The 19,996-nt window shown below is 43.2% G+C and overlaps 1 protein-coding gene across 4 annotated transcripts in view; it reads right to left on the reverse strand.

The window, feature by feature from the left end:
* The window catches only part of SLC38A9 (solute carrier family 38 member 9), a 57,264-nt gene that overhangs the window by 4,471 nt on the left and 32,797 nt on the right, over positions 1 to 19,996 (reverse strand). For 3 of the 4 annotated variants that reach the window (XM_084833257.1, XM_084833254.1, XM_084833255.1), the window contains 4 exons: positions 18,380 to 18,486; positions 9,106 to 9,219; positions 6,902 to 7,050; positions 1,644 to 1,733 (listed from right to left, as the gene is read on the reverse strand). In XM_084833257.1, the coding sequence (XP_084689383.1) occupies positions 1,644 to 1,733; positions 6,902 to 7,050; positions 9,106 to 9,219; positions 18,380 to 18,486 (460 nt within the window). The remainder of the gene's footprint in view (positions 1 to 1,643; positions 1,734 to 6,901; positions 7,051 to 9,105; positions 9,220 to 18,379; positions 18,487 to 19,996) is intronic. The other variant, XM_084833258.1, reaches the window with a different exon arrangement.

Consider the following 19,996-nt stretch of genomic DNA (forward strand, 5'->3'; position numbering starts at 1 on the left):
GCAGGGAGGGAAATGCATCAACCCACAACAAAAGGAGCAGCAGTTCTTAAAAGCCTGGCTAAATGTTAAAATTGCTGCTATGGCCGGAATATGGCAGCCCTTTTTGTTCCCTGTAATCAGCGACCCCTCCTTCCCTTATGGTATTTGCATACCCGATAAGAACTGCCGACCTTGAACGGCTGCTCCACCCACGCAGGTGCCATTTGATACAGAACAGCTTCTGTATGGGCTTGTAGAAACTATGTCCAAGATCCAAGAAACCGTGCTATTATGTTCTACCTGCTAAATGGGGAACTTTGGGCTTGCATTTCTCAAAGCAGCTCCCCGTGCCACATAGCAAACCACTTCGGAAACACTCAGGTGTGTTCCCAAGCAGATTTTGGCATGGCACAGGGAGAGAACCTGCTGAACAAAGTCTAAAATGCTGCTGGACACTATAGAACAGCTCATTGGACTCCTACCAATTTGATTTTAAGAAAATCATCCTGTGTTCACAACCCTTTTGTTCACTAATGTGTGAATGGCTCCCCCACCGCTGCAATCCAACACTCCTCTCCAATACAGCAGCGTGCTGCATTTCAAAAAATACGAATAAACAGAATTTATGTAGCGCATTATAGTGTTCAAAGCACTTCACAATAATCCTTACAGCAGGCCCGTATGGAAGGTCAGCATTATTATCGCTGTGTTACAGACAGGGTGGCTAAGACTGAGAGACTGACCCGATTCGGATGACACACTGCAGCTTTAAAACATTTTGATGCCAATCTAGATAGATATTTATTACCATTTTACCACACTTCCTACCGCACATTGTACTATGCATTTGAAGCAGATATGTGTAAAACTGTCCTGACAACTTTGCTCAACGAGATGACCACCATGCTACACAAGGATAAGAGAGCTCCCTCCCACCACCTAGTTTTGGTTGTCTGAATGGGCTTACTGTAAATCAGTCCATGTGGCAGCTGTAATGTGAGGGCTAGACCTGGTTTGCATGACCATAGCTTAATTTACCCATAGGGTCTGTTGTGTAATGCTGGGCGCTCATGGACGCCATTTTTCCATGGTGCCTGTTGGCGTTCAGCTTACTGTGTCGTGCGAACTTAGGCAAGCAGGGGTTGTTTGAGGGTTAGACAACCCTCAAACACCACCAGCCTTCACATGACACAACGAGCCAGGCACCCGTGGGCGCTATGCAAAAATAGTGCCTGCTGGCACCCAGCACAACACAACAGCCCCCACAGGTAAATTAAGCCACAGTGGGCTGTTGTGTGAACCGGGCCCTAGTCTATACATGCAGCAGAATTAGCTAGGAATGAGAAAATGGAGTTCTGAGAACACAAGGGAGTGGGCTAGGCTAGAACCTTCCTCCGTGCTGTGCTAGTTGTTTCATGTGGGGAAGCATTAAAAATGGTATCTACAGACTGAAGTGGTACAGTCCACTCTACTAGTTTATGATTCTGTCACCTCATTCATGTGGAGACCAGACATGAAACTCATTCATTTTCTTCGTGCGCCCTGACCAAATACCAGCTTTGGCTGTAACTATTACAGGGTTAAAATAAGCATTTCACTTGACAGACTGCATCCGACTTCAGCAAGGAACTTCAGTGGCATAACAAATTCAAAAGCAAAAGTACCTTATAATTCCCCCTATATTTGGATCAAATCTGGCCATCACGATCCCAATTCCTACCACGGCTATGTTCAAGAGCAGCACATGGAAACAACTGTAAGGAAAGAGAAAAACCAAACCATCTACATTATACAGTGCCACAAGAACAGCCCTCTTTACTAGCTCCAGTAAGCTAGTGAAAATCTTTCCATTTCTGTGACTCATCCACTAAAGGTAATTAATTTTATTTGCAACAAGCCTGACATCTCCTGAATCCTCCAAGAGCCAGGTCCTAAAAAGTTCTCTTGAATGTTTGGACACTGCTAATTCTCAAATGGGGTATGTATGATTTGGCAATTCTTCTGAAAACAATGTAGCTAGCAGAGTAGGCTGCACTCCAGTTTTCCAGATTTTTTTGTTTTGTTTTTTTGTTGGCATGCAGAAGTTTAAAAAACAAAAAGGACAACCATTGCAAACCAAAGAGTTACACACTCTAGAACACAATTCCCACATGAAAGGCGGCATTTGGGATCCAGGAAATGATCTGAGCTGCGCAATCAGACTAATGAATACCAGAGGAAGAATCTTCAGAAGAGTGGAAAGCTTTACACTAAATACGTACACAAGTACAAGCAAACCTTAAGCATTTTGATAAATTAAACAAATGTTTATATTTGCAGGGCTTATGCTTAGGAACAATTTTCATTAAACTAGATCTTTGGAGATATAAACAGGAAGGGTATTTACCCTTTTCTAACTAGAAAAATAAAGGATTTTCACATTCTGAACAAGTCCCATCTCCTAATGCAAATACAGCATTTGCCACCTGAGGCAGTTGTCTGTCTCAGCTTAACAGCAGAACCAGCCTTTCCACTCATTGGCCAATGCTATCGCTGCCACCTTGTCCTCTTTCTCCTCCTGTTGGGGAATGTTCTGCCCCACAGTCAGTTCTCTAAGTCAGGAGGAAGCTGAGATGTTTCCATATCAAGATACTCAACTGCATGGCACTTTCTTTCCCTGCTCACTTGCCTGCCCCCTCACTATCACCTCCAGCTGCTGTTGCTGCTGGGAGAGATGGAAACGGTTCTTCATCTGTCTACTTCAGGCAAACAGCACCAGGGTGGATTGTTCCTCATCAGGAGGCAGCAGCAAGAGGGCTGCTGGCCAGCAGGGAAGAGAATATGCCAATGTTCGATTCACTAGAATGTTACAGCCACATTTGCATATTTAAAGAGAAATCTCAAAGCACTGTAAATGCACTTTGACATCTGTAGGCACCCTTATCTCAAAGGAGAACTTGCGGGGTAGAATATGAGGTTTTATAGCACAGCACATATTCTACCATTGATTAGATTATGTCGCAAGCAGCTGTTTCCATTCAGTTCATGCAAAGCAAACATATTCTTCTAGCACAGGGCAGAGGCAACATGGAGCCTGCAGGCACCAATGCACCCCTGGACTCCTTTCTTGGTGCCCAGCAAGGCGTCTTACCCCTCCTACTTTGTTTTTTAACTAACACAAGAATTGCCAAGAATTGCTGTGTACTGAAAGCTGTGGAATCAAAGGAGCTGTTCAGTGTGTTGGGGCTTAGCCCCCATCTCTGTCTTACATAGTATTTTGGGGGCAGGTTACTTGTCCTTCACCATGCCTCCCCATCATGGCAGCCATTTTGTGGTTGTGCCCAGGACAGTTTCTCAAATTGCCATATGTGTCCAGGGCCCAAAAGGATTGCCTACCCTCCTTCCATCAGGTCCCAGGAGTTGCTCACACAGCTTGCAAGGAAGGAGCTTCTGCACAAACTCCATCAAAACTCTCCAAAGGTTGAGTGTTTCCTCTCTTCTGACATCCTATAGCCCAGGGCTGGGGAACCTCAGGCCCAGGGCCCAAATCCGGTCCTCTAGGGGCCCCTATCCAACATTCCAGCAGTCTTCACATGGCCTCACCCCCTCTCCCCCAACCATCGATCGTTTCATGGTTCCTGGCCTTTTGAGTAGTTTTCCCCCCATTTAAAAAGGCTGAAATAACACTAAGTTACTGGCAGCAAGAGCTTTAAACTACAATATGCTGGGGTGGTGGGTTTTTTTTTTTGTATTTTTGACCCCACCCCTTTTGACTTTGGCCCCACCCCCCACTGGAATGCAGCCCCCAGCAGCTTCTCCAAAATGGAATTTGGCCCTCAGGTTGGAAGAGGTTCCCAGTCCCTGCCATAGCCCAACCCATCCTCCTTCTGAGCACTGGGTAGCAGGCAAAAGAATTGGGAAAGTAAATATAAAACTTTTGCATTACAATTCAATAAAGCATCTAGGAGAACTTAAGAGTCATGCTGGATCAGACCAAGCGTCCCTCTAGTCCAGCATTCTGTTCACACAGTGGCCATAACATTCTATTCACCACCTTGGGTACTTCCAGTAGAAAAAAAACAGCTTTTAAGGACATCATAAATGAAGAACAGAATGCCGAATGTCTGAACCAGGTTTACTTTGACTCTCTCAAGCCAGCTCAAATTGAAAGGCCTTACAATGTTACTTCACAGATACTCAATTAGGGGTGTGTTTGGTGTTTTTTTTAAAACCAACCAGTGTGAGTTGTAGTGGACAGAGTGTTGAGCTTCGACTGGAATGCCCAGGTTTGAACCCACATGCAACTTTCAAGTTGACTTGGGCAAGTCACAGCTTAATCCCTCCCTCAGATATTGGGGAGGAACCAGCGGCAGAGCATATGTTTTGCATGGGTTTAGTCCCTGGCATCTCTACTTCAATAAGGTCTGTGACCTTGGAGAGCTTCTGCCAGTCAGAGCACACCAGGGATAGGCAACCTAGTGCCTTCCAGATGTTTTGGACGGTTGTTGTTTAGTCGTTAAGTCGTGTCTGACTCTTCGTGACCCCATGGACCATAGCACGCCAAGCCTTCCTGTCCTCCGCTCTCTCCCGGAGTGTGCTCAAGTTCATTGTTTTGTTTTGGACTACTACTCCCATAACCCTTCACCACTGGCTACTTGGAGAATGGGTGGGTACAAATGAAGTCTCCAAGAGGAAATGGAATATGATTGCCACTATCTGTGGCAGTCATCAAACATACCTCACAGTGTGTCCTTGTCATTGCCGACACAAGAATGGAACTGTTAAGAGCAGGACCAGCTCTACCATGAGGCAAATCAACTCAACTGCCTCAAGCAACAGATTTTATGCACCACATAAGGGCACCAAATTGTCAGTTGATGCTTTTTGTACATGATGGGGGACACGTTTTGGAAACCCTGGTTACAAGCATACACTTAGTAAACCTTAGCACTGAGGCTCAAGCACTGAGGAGATGGTGGGCCCAAGGCATTATGGGCTATATACCCACCACTTTAGAACCAAGCCTCAACACTATATGAAGCCAGTATAGATGCCAGACCATGGGTGTAATATGCTCCCATAATCCCATCCCCATCAGGAGGCAGAGTCTTACATTTGACATCCATTGTAGCTGAAACCTCTGGACAGTTGACAGACCCCACTTAGGAAAACAGCCCAGGAACAATGTGTTTCTAAACAAACTCAGTTGTCAGGGAAGTGTTACTGAGTAGCAGATAAATTGCTTAATTTCTGCTTAAATATGATTGAAAGGGGTACTGAACTTATTGCCAAATAGTGGGAGTTAGACTGCATTTTTATTTCAATATTGTAACAATCTGGTTTTTATATATCTTTTTTTTCTAGAATTCTGTTGCCAGCAGCTATAAAAACAGCAGTTTCCACATCTGTAAGTTTTGGGTCTAAAGAAAATGTTGACTTTGAATTTCAAAGACGATGAAATTCATGGCAGTATCCTGTCAAAAGGATTCTTGAGTTTAAAGATGAAGCTAAGAAGATTTACTAAAGAGTCCAGCGGGTGAGAAAACATTTAAGCAAGCCAATCAAACTTGAAAGGCAAATAACCAGCTTCAAATGTTTGTGTACAGTTTTAACCAATACTCACTTGATCAGGTCTGGTAAAATCATTCTCCAAATCAAAAGGCTAAACCTATCACCTTTTCTAGTCACACTTTTCTACAAATCTAGGAATCCTAATTTTTCTAACATTTGTAGGTAGTAGCCCAGTTCTAATAAGACCCACAGATGTGCTCTTCACAGATGCTACCAACAAATATTCATTACAAATAGCCATCACTAGGTTGTGATGGTGAGTTGTGACCAGCCACATAAGTTCCACAAAGTAGCTGGTTCTTTTAGCCACCACTGATGTTAGCCAGGGGGCATGTATCTGAAGGCAGGTGATGCAGCAACCTTTCCAAAGCTAAGCAGGTCTGGATATGGTTAGTGCCTGGATGGGAGACCACCCATGTATGCCCCCATAATGCCATCATAGAAGAAAGGAGGGATAAAAATGTAAACAACGCAATTTTATCTAAATTTCTTGACCAATAGCAGGCATATCAGAGAAACATTCCTCCAAAAAGTCACCCAACAGAAGAATTCAGGATTCCCTGGGCCTTTTCTGTAACTTGGGAAGGCAGGTGACACTGGGCAAAACAAGCCTAGACACAGGATCCACAAAACGTACCTAAGGGTTTTGCAGAAAGGATGCTCCATACGGGATTAGGAGGTAAAAAGAAAAGAAGTCTCACTTCTAAAAGAATTCTCCCTTTTAGGAAAAAGGTGTTGGAAACTTAGTTTCCAAGGTCAGAGGGTTGGTATGAAGCAGCTGCAATAAAAGCTTTATGGTACCAATGTCATTCCAGACCATATAGCCCTTTTCATACATTAGCTCCTCCTCCAGTTCAATGCAAAGGTATGGCTCCCAGTTGCATGGACAGAGACAACTTTATGCACAGCCCCCTGTTCAGGTGTTCAAGAAATGCACATGAAGAGTCAGGGATGGGATGGGATGGGGAGAAGAAGAGCAGCAGTGTAACGGATGAAAAGAGCTTATCAACCTGTTAGCTGGCAGAAGCGTGCAGAATGGCTTTAGAGTCAACAGTGTTGCAATGCTTGGCATCTGACTGAGGGAATGCCATCTCCTTATACTACCAGGAAGATTTTGGCCCCACTTACTTCCTAACCACACAGCACTCTTAAAGGCTTTGAAGCAGCTACTCTTAAGATCAAGCAGGTACTGGATCACTTTCTTGGGATTCCCAAAGCATCGTGCAACTCCTGAGCTGCAAAAGGATTCCAAGTGGGGAGCCACCATGACTCACTACTAAAGTTTTAGCCTACCAAGAGGGGAGTGAGCAGTGGCCATCTGTCCTAAGGGGAAAAGAGAGGTGCTAAGGCATGAAAAGAGAGTAGTCTTTACCTTGGGTAAACATTTCCAAAGATATGTCCAAAAAGCTGAACTCGGGCCAAGTAGCCAAGCAGTGGATATACCGTCACCATCTGGAACAGCAGGAATATTCTTGCAAGAAATGACATGATGTCATTACTGGGGAAATTGTCTAAAAAATTCTAACAAAGGAAAGGCTAGTGAGACAACAACAAGGACAGATCTGTTATACTGTGTTTTTTCTTCTGCTTCCATAAACTATACACTAGGAGGATTTCTAAATCAATGAATATAATAATCATTGTTGTGAATACAGATTATATGACAGGGATGGGGAATGTGTGCTCCTCCAGATGTTGTTGGACTGCAACTCCCATCAGCCCTCACCAATGGTTGTGCTGGCTATGGCTGATGGGAGTTACAGTCCAACAACATCTGGAGGACCACACATTTCCCACCCCTGTTATATAGGATAGGATTTGGAAAGCCTTATAATTGCTTCATCCACATGATATTCGAGACATTTTTGCATGAAGTTATGCACAGCTAAGATCCTGTTTCTTAAACAGAATTGAAATACACCCCAATTACCCACAGTAGTCTGGTTCCTTGCATTTTAAAACAGTGAATATCAAGCATTTGTATAAAGCAATTTTCTAAAGTATATCCGATTACTACTTGGGGCAGATTCTTATATTATGTTTTTTTACGTACTCATATCCAAAGAGCCAAACATAGCAAATAGCATCACACTACTATATAATTTAGTTCCCAAAACATGTGACAGGAACCCAATATGTGATAGACAAACAACTGCAAGCAAACACACACACACACACACAGCACCATTCTCAAGTTATACCATGCTTGCATCTTCATGTGACCAGAAACAAAGTGAAAATTGCCACAATCTTTCCAGATAGAAGGTGGAATCAAATGAACAGCTATGTTAGCAAAGACAATTATGGAGCCACTTGTTTGGCATGATGTCCTTTGGTCTGAAGGGTCTGATCTAATATAGCCACCAGGTGATATCTTAGTTGGTTGCCTTTGTTCAAATTCCTTTTAAACATGGTACGAGCCAGGAGGGTGTCAGCTTCTGATCTCATTCACAGGACAGTTACTATGTCAAAGCCAAGGAGCCATTCTTCACCATCTCCATTATTTGTCTGAATTCACCCCTGTATATCAGGCTAGATTTTACTAACTCCATGAAAGCGAACCGGGGGACTTTGGACTCTGTATTCTCTGCTGGCAGCAGACTTCGACTCCTATACCTGAATCAGAGGAAGGATGCTCAGTCCACGCAACACAGGTTGTCACAAATCACACAACAACCTGTAATAGGTTCCTTTTGGTGTGCTCTCCTAATTTGATCCTCTCCTTAATATTCTCAATTTTTTCTTTTCTTTTTTAGTTTAATGGATAATATTGCTCTCCATTTTTCCAGAGTATAGAGCAGCATGCTATATAAATCTCACCCTACTGCTGGGAAAATTTGTCCTTCTTTATTTGGTTACTGAGCCAGTTTGGGCAACAGCACAGCTTAACGAGCTGAATGATGAACAAGGATTTTGCCTGCACATGCAGCCTCTTTGCTCCTCCTTTTGCACAAAATGCAAAAAACCTAGAAAGTCTCTAATAAATGATAGTTTTTCATTTTGTCCAAACCAGGAAATTATGATAACCACCTTTGGAACAAGTCACTCCAAATCACAGTTTAAGATCCTGATAGGTTCCCAAACTGGCAACTATGATTTGAACGAAAATGGGAAACTCTGGTTAGAGTTCCTGGTTTACTCACAGCTCACACAAAGGACCTGTGCATGTGAGCAAAAGACTCATCAATATCTTTGCTCCTTAAGCTGAGATAATTGTCGAACAAGCTCAAGAGTTTGGGAAAGTAACCCAGAGTTGTCTCCACATGAATGTCTTTTCTCACCAAGTCAGTGCAGATGTTACAAGTATTAGAAGGGTATTTCAGATTGATGCCAACTTGCAGTTAATACCCACGCCGCTGACACAGCCTTGGCCAGACAAATCCAGTATTATTTATGTGCAGCATTGTCCAGAATTCTGGCTTGGTGCCAAGATAGGAATCAAGCGTGGGCAGTGTCTTATACTACAGAGATTAGAGTCAACAGAAATGCAGATGGAAGAAAAAAGAACAAGGCAGGCATTCGCATCAATTCTAAGCACATTAAACAATTTCAGTACACATGGGGTTTTTTCCCTACCTGTTCTATGCAGTCTTTGCTCAGTGGTGGAGATGGGAAAGCAGCAAAGATTAACACCCCAACATAGAGGTATGTAAAAATTACCAGACCATAGGCAATAGAAAGATCTCTGACCTGTAGTTGAAAAACAGCAAACAAAAAAAAGGTTAAAAGGTGTCCCCAACCAGTCGTGTCTGACTCTAGGGTGCGGTGCTCATCCCCGTTTCTAAGCTGAAGAGCCAGCACTGTCCGAAGACGCTTCTGTGGTCATGTGGCCGGCATGACTGAACACCGAGGTGCACGGAACGCTGTTACCTTTCCCGCCGAAGTGGTACCTATTTATCTACTTGCAATTTCTTGCTTTCGAACTGCTAGGTTGGCAGGAGCTGGGACCGAAGACGGGAGCTCACTCCGTCACGCAGCACTCGGGTCTCGAACTGCTGTCCTGCCGACCTTCCGGTCTGCAGTTCAGCGTCTTAACCACAGCAAACAAAACAGAACAGCAAATTTAATTGTGATATTAGGAGTGAGCTACAAGACAATACTGCATCACAATTTGTCTGAACTTTGGGCAAGTGATAGTCCTTGTTAACTGTCACTCCATCAGGGCTGGCCCAAGACATTTTGCTGCCTGAGGCAAAGATGGCACCTGCTCCCATTCTACATACAAAAGATGACTGGACTGGGAAATAAATCTCAGTTCAATGCTTGGGATGTAACAGCACTCCCCACTGCACCTGAGGGCAGCAGGTTAGCTTAGGGAGCACAGAGCTCTCTCTTCAAACACCTTGCTGCTGTCTCCTAGCATCTGCTATCTGAGGTGACTGCCTCACCCTACTTAAAGGTAGGGGTGGTTCTGCAGCCGCTGTAAATGGAACCACTCCATTAAATGAAATGTCCCCACTCCATTAGGATATGACTGTATTGATTTTTATGTATGTATTATGTATTTATTGCATTTCGAATCCACCCCATAACCAATGTTCTATTTTTCTTTATTGTTTAATGAGATGGATACAGTTCTATTATTAATCATTATTATTATTTTGGCAAGGAAAAACACACTTTATTGGAATATGTGAAGTATTAATGCAACTGCACACACCTACAAAAACCCAAACAATTTACTGTTCAGTCTCAACAAAGCATTAAAGAAAGAAGCAAGCTTAATTTGGATCAGGTCAAAGCAAATTAAGCCATCACATTCTCCCAAAGATCAGTGAATTTTGGTTCAGCTCTCTGGCTTAAAAATTATTTCGTATTACAAAGTCTTTCTGCATCAAAAATATGGGTTACAAAGCAGCTAGTAGGAATCATAGTCAAGTATCTTCTTTGAATAAATTATTTTATTTAGTTGTGCTTGGGGTATCACTGTTTCACTGAGGTGGGCAACACTGCAAGAATAGCTCTCAAACCAATATCCATTGGTGAGACTTTGCAAACTTTATTAAGCCACTCTTCAGGGAACTATAGTGGAAGAAGCTAAATGAAAAATGGTGGAATCTCATTTACTGTATCACACTCATTGATTAAATGAGTGTAAAATAGCATCGGTGGCTTAAAGTATTGGATCATGGCTCTGTACCCTTTGGAAGGGCCAACAATCTGATCTGAAATAAATAAGCTAATTTTGACCCTTTGGGCCCTCTGTAGCTGCTACAGACACCATTTTTGGGGACTCCCCCATTCTGGGGGGTAGCAGCGTTTGCATGGAACCCACGGACCACATGTTGTCCACCCCTGGCACAGGCTATAGCCAGCTTGGCCTTGCCTGCCTGCCTGCCTGCTCTCCTGCCTCTTATCTCCCTTCCTTCCTAGCAATGTGCCCAAAAAAGCAGACAAAACTCTAAGCCTTAGAGTCCCTGTTTTAAAGGGTTACTGGTGGTGTTTTATGCACATGGCCTGATTTCTATGTAATATATTAATTTTTGCTCTAATCATACATGTTGATTTCCCCCACAATGAACTAAGAATTTCAGGGAATCAGAGTAATCTGAATGCTATGCCAGAAAAGGCCAGATTTTCTGCTAAAGTATAGAAATAAAAAACAGAGGCTGCAGTCCTAAACATACTTACTTATTGGGAACATTTAGACTCAGTTGGATGCACTTCTGGGTAAACGTGGTTAAGAGAGGTCTGTAAATTGTGGAAATTGTACTCCCCACCCCCAATTTTATACATACTGAAGCCTTTTTAGCTCTTTCAAGAAATAGCGAAAATAAATAATCATGGTGGGAAGGGTTGCATTAAAAGTAGAAAAACTGCACATTTATATAAAACAATATGTGTGTGGAGGGGCACATTGGAAGCTGCTTCTGATACTGACAAACACACACATCCTGTCCTGAAGTTTCACAAGTAGTGCAAGCCAAAATAAAAAGCATCAACCACATGCACAGATCTTCTCTGGATTGGGTCAGGTTCTGCAACTGAATCAATGTTTCAAACCACCACAAATGCAAATGTGCTTATTTTACATCACAGAGATGGAGATTATATACACACATACCAACAAACCTGGTTTGCACATAACTCTATGGGAGTGAGAGTGTGTGCTGCCTCCATCCTGACTGCTCACTGTTTCCACTTTGCATCTGATTTAGAAAACAACCCAGGAACACCCCCATTCCTGGGTTGTTCAGAATGAACACAGAACTCTAGGTTGTTGAGAGGGAGTTTTAACGCATGGTTCACTGTTGAGTTAGAACTCCGGGTTGCAAAGCAGAAGTGGCAAGTGGGCGAGAGGCAGAGTGCATGTGCACTCCCAAACGGCCACATCCAACCACAGGTCCATTAACCCATGGTTGGTTGTTATGTGTGAACCAGGTCAGAGAAAGAGTGCAAATCTATGCATGTTTACTTGGAAGTAAGTCCCACTGTGTTTATCGGGACTTACTCCCTAATACATGTGTTTAGGAGTGCAGCTATTGCAGTTCAATCTGCATTCTTCATTTATTTATATATGTAAGAAGGAGAGCGGTAGGAAGAGAAAACATGGATCAGTAAGGGGCAACAGGAGCATACAATAATAAAATGACTGGAGACTATGAGAATATACCCACAACTCTCAAACAGGCCTTTTTTATAAAGGCCTCCATGTTTTCAAAGTACCTCTGTAACTGTGAGGGCTAGAAACTTGGGTTGGTTGGTTTGTTTTAAAAAAGAATAAACAAGAAAGCAGTGTTTGGTACAGCGTTTGACCAAATTCTGTAGAATTTCACCCTCAGACGCATTTTAAACTGCTAGCTTTGTCTACACAAACATATTCATTAACATATGAAGCTGCCTTATACAGAGTCAGTCCACTGCACCATCTGGCCTAGTTTTGTCTATTGGCGCTCTGAGCTCTTAGGGCTCTCTCAGCCCTGCTATTTGAGATCCTTTAACTGTAGATACCAGGGAGCAGACCTGGGCTCTTCAACATACAAGGATATGCTCTACCTCTGAGGTATGGGCCTTGCAACTTTCCCCAGGGACATTCCTTAAGTATTTAACTAAGGAGGAGGTGCCCCATCTTTTCACACATATTCTTTAGAGAAGTGATCGCCTACCTCCTTGCTCTACTCACCCCGCTTCTCCTCTAACAAGCTGCTGGTCTCCCTTCTGGCACTGTGTTTCAAGCTGGGAAAAACAGCACTGTGCTACAGCAGTGGGAGGGAAATGGAGGCAGGGGAAACAAGTACTTTGTCTGGTCACCTGGAGGCTGTAATTCACCACAGGCAACCAGCAACTGTTTAATTACAAGGCTGAAGAAAACAAGATGCAGGAAGCAGGAGTCAACTTGCTGACTGACCAGACCTGGATGGTAGTTATTAAAATGCATCGTGTCACTGTCTAGAATGCCAGACACAGATCAGCAGCCCACCACGTAAAGAACTGCACAAACACATCATAAAAATGATGGCTCTGGTCCAAGACATTGTGTAAGCATTGCTTGGAGATGGAATCAAGAAAAACAGGGGCAGGGGTGGGGAGGGGAGGAATTAAAATGAGAGGAATAGACAGGCAACCTTAAACTCAGGATTCCCACATAATCCCTGCCGTGGCTATGAAATACACCCTCCTAATGCCTTAACCATATACAAGCCTCCATGGGGGAAAAAGAGACATTCCTGATGCAAGATGGGGAAAAGAACAGGAGGACAAATTAGGTAGCTTGCGAAGGTCTAGGGGTCGTTGCTTGTAATCCCTCATGACAAGTAGGGAAATGGGAGTAGCCCCAGGTTTTCCTCAGAGGTAGAGACAGTTAGGTGGCTTCTACTTGGTGACTGGAAAAGCTTCACATGCCAAGTAATATGGCAGTAATATGGAGGGCTTTTTCTGCTGTGGCACCCCGGCTCTGGAACGAGCTCCCTAGTGTGGTTTGCTTAGCACCTACATTGTATTCCTTTCAGCGCCAGGTGAAGACCTTTTTATTTTCCCAGGCATTTTAGCATTCTAAATTTTTAGCTTTGCTGTTTTAAATCTGTATTTTAAACTCCTGCACTGCTGCTAGGTTTTATTGTGGTTGTATTGTTATATTGTGGTTTTAATGTTCTATATATTTTAAATTGTTTTATTGTGTGTTGTTTGGTTTTAATTTTTGTGCTTCGGTTATTGGGCAGTATAGAAACGAAATAAACATAAATAAATAAATAAATAAATAATATACCAGAAGTAAAAATGGCTTCTAGGCCATTATTTATTTGTTACATTTATGTCCTGCCTTTCCACCATACCTGATTCCCACCCATTTTATTCTTACAACAACCCTGTGAGGTAGGTTCATCTGAGAGATAGTGACTGGCTTCTTCATGGCTGAGTGGGGTTTGTATCCAGGTCTTCCAGTCCTAGACTAATACTCTAACCACTGCAGTACACTGACTTAATTGTAACCATGCCACAGATTAAGAACCATTTCATTTCAATGTCAGTACTGGTTTCTGGAACGTTATGAGCCAGTATGGTCCCGTGGACTTTGATCTGGAACGCTTGGGTTCAGATTCCACCTCTGCCAACTTACCAGCCTGGTTCACACTTAATGCTAAGCAACGGTGTGGTTTGTTGAAATCTGGCTTGCCATTCTATCTGAACCCATCCGTGCAAACAAACTATGGTTTGTTAACCAGCTACAATAACAAACAGAAGCCATGATTTGTTGTTGGCTTAGGAAGTCTGCGTTGTTGTAATGCTGGAACCCAGAACTGTAGCTTATCCCTGGCTTGTTTGCACTACTGCCTGCCCTGAAACAGAGGTGCCCAACAAGAGCAGCCTGAAAATGAAATTGCTCCAAAGGTTGACAAAATGGGCAGCAGATAAACAATCCAGACATAGGGGGGAAGTTGCAGTTTGTTTGCTCATCTGCAAGACAATTCTTGGCTAAAGCAACAAACTATGGTTAACATAAACCATGGCTTAGCGTTCTGTATGAACGTAGCCATGTGTGGTTTTGGTCAAGTTGCTTTCTCTCTCTCTCAGCTTCAGTCCTTTCATTTATAAGATCAAAATACCATCAACCTACCTCAAAGGGCTGGTGCAAGGAAAAACACAAGAATTTAAACCACTTCTTGCAAAACAAAAAGTACTGGGATGAATAGAAAATGGTCGCATTGAGTTCTCTCTGTTGTTGCACATGAATATTCTTAGCATTAAAAAAGGGGTTTATACTAGGAGAACAGTCTAGTTCAATATTTCATTTAAGGCACTGGTTAGTTATCTTTGAGAATCCTTAGGATAAACCATCAAAGTTCTGGCCAGTAGCTTCACAACCTGTGGCAGTGAGTTCCACAGCCTACTGAAGCAATTTTAAACATAGCATTCCTTTGTTTTAAGCTGCTGCGTGTTAATCTCATTAGGTACATTTTCATTCCAGTATGAAACAAAGCTGTAAACGTGTATTCCCTATTAACTCATTTTCATTCTCAGCCATTCATTATTTTATATGCTTCTATCATATCCCTCCTTAGTCATTCATTTTCTAAGCTCAAGAACCCCAGTGATCTTTTAGCCTCCCTGCGTCTGGAAGGCATTCCATACTCCTGATGACTTTTGTTGCTCTGTTCAAATCCTTTTTCCAGTTCCAGTCCTCAAGGGGCATTATGATGTCATAGAAATTGGCACTGAGTAACATCCTTCTCTGTTGTAAAATCCACTTGTGTGCATTCACATTTTGGAAGAGTGCAACTTTACAGTGCAAGTGCGATGATCATGACAAAACTGACTGAACCTGCATGTTAACAGGGGATGTTTGCACTTCTCATACACATTGATTAGTGGGTTTTTGGCACAAATTCCCAAGCAGAAGATTGTGGGAGAAAGGAGCAGCGGAGAAGATCTTCGCCTCATCATCCTCTTTTCTGTTGCTTTTCCACTAGATGCGCTTTTCACCCAGAGTCAAAGCTCTGCAGCAGCGAGGGAGGGGAACATCCGCATTCGGATTTCTCCTCCCAAGGTTGTAGCAGTGTACAACATCAAAAGGGGGAACTCTGCAATATCCTATGGTCCATGGGATGCTCTCCGAGGGACCAGAGAATTCAGTGGAGATTGGTGGCCCCGATGTCAGTGGGGCAGTGAATCTGCTGCAGGTTTCAGTCGGGACCAGTCAGAACTCTAAAGGAGCTATCCAAAGTGTTTGTTCGCCTCAAGAATTAATGGATGTATCAGTGGAGGTTAAGGGCAGGTTTGTACGATCGGTGCAGCCGACCACAGCTTATCTAAGCCATGGTGGGTTGCGGTGTGTGGTGGTGGCCATTTTGAATACTCAACCCCTAGCGGAGGGTTGCCATGGTTTGTCATGTGGCCGAACCTGGGTGGCAGGGGTTGTTTGAGGGTTCAACCAGCGGAGGCTGGTGGCTCTACTTTTTAACCCAGTGGAGGCTGGTGGCTCCAATGCCAGTGGAGTGGTAAATCCAGTCCAGGTTTTAGTTAGAACCAATCTTCACACCTTGGATAGCTGCTTTAGAGTTCTGACTAATTCTGACTGAAACCTGGAGCGGATTCACTGCCCCACTGACATCGGAGCCACTAGCTCTCCTAAGCACCAAGCTAGAACCAAAGGCTCAATCCTGGGCCCAGTGCTCTTCAACATTTTTATTAATGACTTGGAGGAGGAGGTGCAGGGAATGCTGATCAGATTTGCAGATGACACAAAATTGGGCGGGACAGCTAATACTTTGGAAGACAGAAACAAAATTCAAAGTGATCTGGATAGACTGGAGCGCTGGGCAGAAAACAACAGAATGACATTGAAGAGGGATAAATGCCAAGTTCTGCACCTAGGAAAAAGAAACCAAATGCACAGTTACAAGATGGGGGATACGTGGCTCAACAACACTACACGCGAGAAGGATCTTGGAATTGTTGCCGATCACAAGCTGAATATGAGCCAACAATGTGATGTGGCTGCAAAAAAGGCAAATGCTATTTTGGGCTGCATTAATAGAAGCATAGCTTCCAAATCCCGGGAAGTACTAGTTCCCCTCTACTCAGCACTGGTTAGGCCTCATCTGGAGTACTTTGTCCAGTTCTGGGCACCACACTTTAAGAAGGATGCAGACAAACTGGAGAGGGTTCAGAGGAGGGCAACGAAGATGATCAGGGGACTGGAAACAAAGCCCTATGAAGAGAGACTGAAAGAACTGGGCATGTTTACCCTTGAGAAAAGAATACCGAAGGAAGATATGATAGCACTCTTCACGTACTTGAAAGTTTGTCACAGAGAGGAAGGCCAGGATCTCTTCTCGATCATCCCAGAGTGCAGGACACAGAATCATGGGCTCAAGTTACAGGAAGCCAGATTCCGGCTGAACATCAGGACAAACTTCCTGACTGTTAGAGCAATTCGACAATGGAACCAATTACCTAGGGAGGTGGTGGGCTCTCCCACACTGGAGGCATTCAAGACGAGGCTGGACAGCCATCTGTCAGGGATGCTCTGACTTGGATTCCTGCACTGAGCAGGGGGTTGGACTCGATGGCCTTGTAGGCCCCTTCCAGCCCTACTATTCTATGATTCTATAATATTATTATCCCCATATTACATTGGGAAGTGACTTGTCTAACAGCCACAGAGTGACCTCATGGCCAAGCTGAGATTTGAGCCAGAGATTTCAACTCAAAGATCCTGTAGCTCATGATGGAGACTGGATCTACTACTGCTGGCAACATGGACCCTCTGATATACTTTTATTTATTTTCCAGATTCTTCCACATCTTCTAAGTTCTTCTTGGAACCACAGATTCTGCTCCCCCACTCCATAACTAGGGTTCTAAATCCCATGGTCGTGGAGGTACAAATGTAACTGCAAAATATGCTAGAGCTTTTGAAAAGGCAAGTATAATGAAGCTCAACTTCCCAAGATTTCTTTTCCAACCCTCTTTGGATTCCAGGTTTTCTTTAGATGCAATTCTAACTTTCCCATATTTGAGGATAATAACTTTTGAATGAGAAGGCTGCACATGCGGTATACATTTCCATAACTTGGAGACTAGTTATTATTTAATGTGACCATGAAAAGGATATGAAAGCCAGTGTGCTACAGCAGTTAGAGTGTTGGATTAATCCCCTCTTAGCCATGAGGCTCACTGGGTGACTTTGGGCCAGTCACTGACTCTCAGCCTAACCTACTTCACAGGGCTGTTGTGAGCATAAAATGGAGAGGAGGACCATGTAAGCTGCCTTGGGTTCCTTGCTAGAGGGAAAAAGGTGGGCTATAAATGTAATAATAAATAAACCATACAATAAATATGCAAACTAGATGGTATGCAAATGAACAGCCACCCTCTGGTGTTCCTCAGTCAAAAAACTAGTCAGCCATCCCTGGTACAGTGTAATGGTTTCCTGCAAGTTGGCATTCTAAGATTTTCATTTTCATTTGTTGTGTGTGTGTCACATTTTTTATCTGGGGTTGTTGTTTTTTGTTTGTTTTTGCAGTTTTGTCAGTTTGAGAGGATATGTGATGAAAACAAGAGCCCTTCCATTTGCATTTGAAATCCATTTATGGCATTTGACTAGCCAAAGCAATAGTTATGGTTGCCTCCCTCTTACACAGAAATATGGCATCTAAATCCCCCAGGTATCTGTTCTCCCCAGTACATACTAGCAGTATGTGGAAGTTATGCCTGCTGCTGGCTCCCCACCAATTCACACAACCAATAGCATGCGCACAAACCTGGAGGAGCAGGGAAGATGGTAGAGTTGTGGGGAAAGCAGCGAGACCATGAGCCCTTTGTGCACCTCGCAGCTAGTTTCGAAAAGCAGCTCAGACAAGAGTGGCTCTATTATCTACAGATACAAACGCCTCATGCCATTACTTACATTGTTGTCTTGGTTCTTGTTATTCTTAAGCAGTGTAATGACACAATTATGAATAAAGAAGGCCAGGGTCAGCACCCCTGTAAGCTGAGGAAACAGAATCCTGAACTCTGGAGAAACAAAAGTGAAATCAGAATTATTGAAATGGCTGCTGCCACCACCACCATTATAAATACTAGCGGTCTCCCACTCTACTGATTCCTATGCCTGGTTCTGTGGCCATCTTTATGGTGGGAACTGCTCTGAGTCCAAACTGGAGAAACCTTGGTCACTTAGCGCATGATTGAAAAGAGAGGGAACAGGACAAAGACGAGAAAAGAAAAAGCTCGTTGCTAAAACACAACAGCTTTATGAATAGCATGAAATAGGAAATTACTAAGGCCTAATTTGGAACTGTTTAATGTTTAATAGGAACTTAAGCATAATAAAGTGTGATAGTGTTCCAGACATTTTAATTTTTGTTAAATGCAATTTAATTTACAGAATTTTTAATCCACATTCCTCCTCCAATATGGAGCCAGCTACAACAAAGGAAACCTAAGCATACATTTAGGAACACAACCCCATTCTGACCTGTCTACAAGATGGAACAAATAAGGTCAGGATAGGATAAGACAGTTTTGAGAAATGAGAAAGCCAGAGAAAGGCACTCTAATAGGCATGTGTACCCAATATAGGATTAGCCTGCTACCTTTGATTTCACTTGCAGAAGACCATTGATCTTTAAAGGGTGCCTTTAAAGATGATTCAGAAACTTCAGATTATGGCTACCCAGATATTGGTGGGAGCTGGGCAGTCAGCTCTTGTGACACTGATACTGCCCAGCTGCACTGGTTTCCAGTGCATTTCTGAGACAAAACAAAAGCACTGGCTTTAACCTTTAAAGCCTTAAATGGTTTGGGACCAAGTTACTTGAAGGATCACCTTCACCGGTACGAGCCTGCCCACACTTTGAGATCACCAACAGAGGGCCTTCTCACTTACCCACCGCCAAGGGCAGGTATGTTGATGAATACAAGGGAGAGGGCCTTTTTGGTAGTGGCTCCATACCTATGGAATAAACTTCCATTGAGGGGCCCTCAGGCCCTTTCTATGCAGGTCTTCAGGAAATCTCTGAAGACCCACCTGTTTTCGCTGGCTTTTTGTTAATTTTTAGGCTGATGCTTAGGTGGCCTAAAAATAATTTTAAATAAATGAAATTGTTCTAGACTTGCTGCTGTTTCTCTGTCCTTGCTCAAATGCAACTGTCCTAGTAGTTATTACTGTAAGGAAATGGCTAGTCTTAAGACAATACAATACACATCTGTCTCCAGGACATTGTTATTCGTAATGCCCTTGGAAGTTCTCTCTCTCTTGATTACCAACAAACAGATGATGGAAATAATCTGTCTCGTATACCCTATTTTTCATGTTACTGCTCTGTCCTAAGAATTATCCAAATGGCTTTATAACCACCTATTACAGTCTGTGTTGTATTACTTCCTGCAAAATTACACCAATCCAAGCATGGGAACGTTTAAAGTTCAGAAATGGGGAGGGCAAGACTAAACACTAATCCTGAACACATACGTGGGAGTAAATCTCACCTACTTGAATAAAGCTTTCTTCTGAGTAATGTGC

This window comes from Heloderma suspectum, chromosome 2, assembly GCF_057233095.1.
Source record: "Heloderma suspectum isolate Gila_16-S chromosome 2, 16-S_ref, whole genome shotgun sequence".
Lineage (NCBI taxonomy): Eukaryota > Metazoa > Chordata > Lepidosauria > Squamata > Helodermatidae > Heloderma > Heloderma suspectum.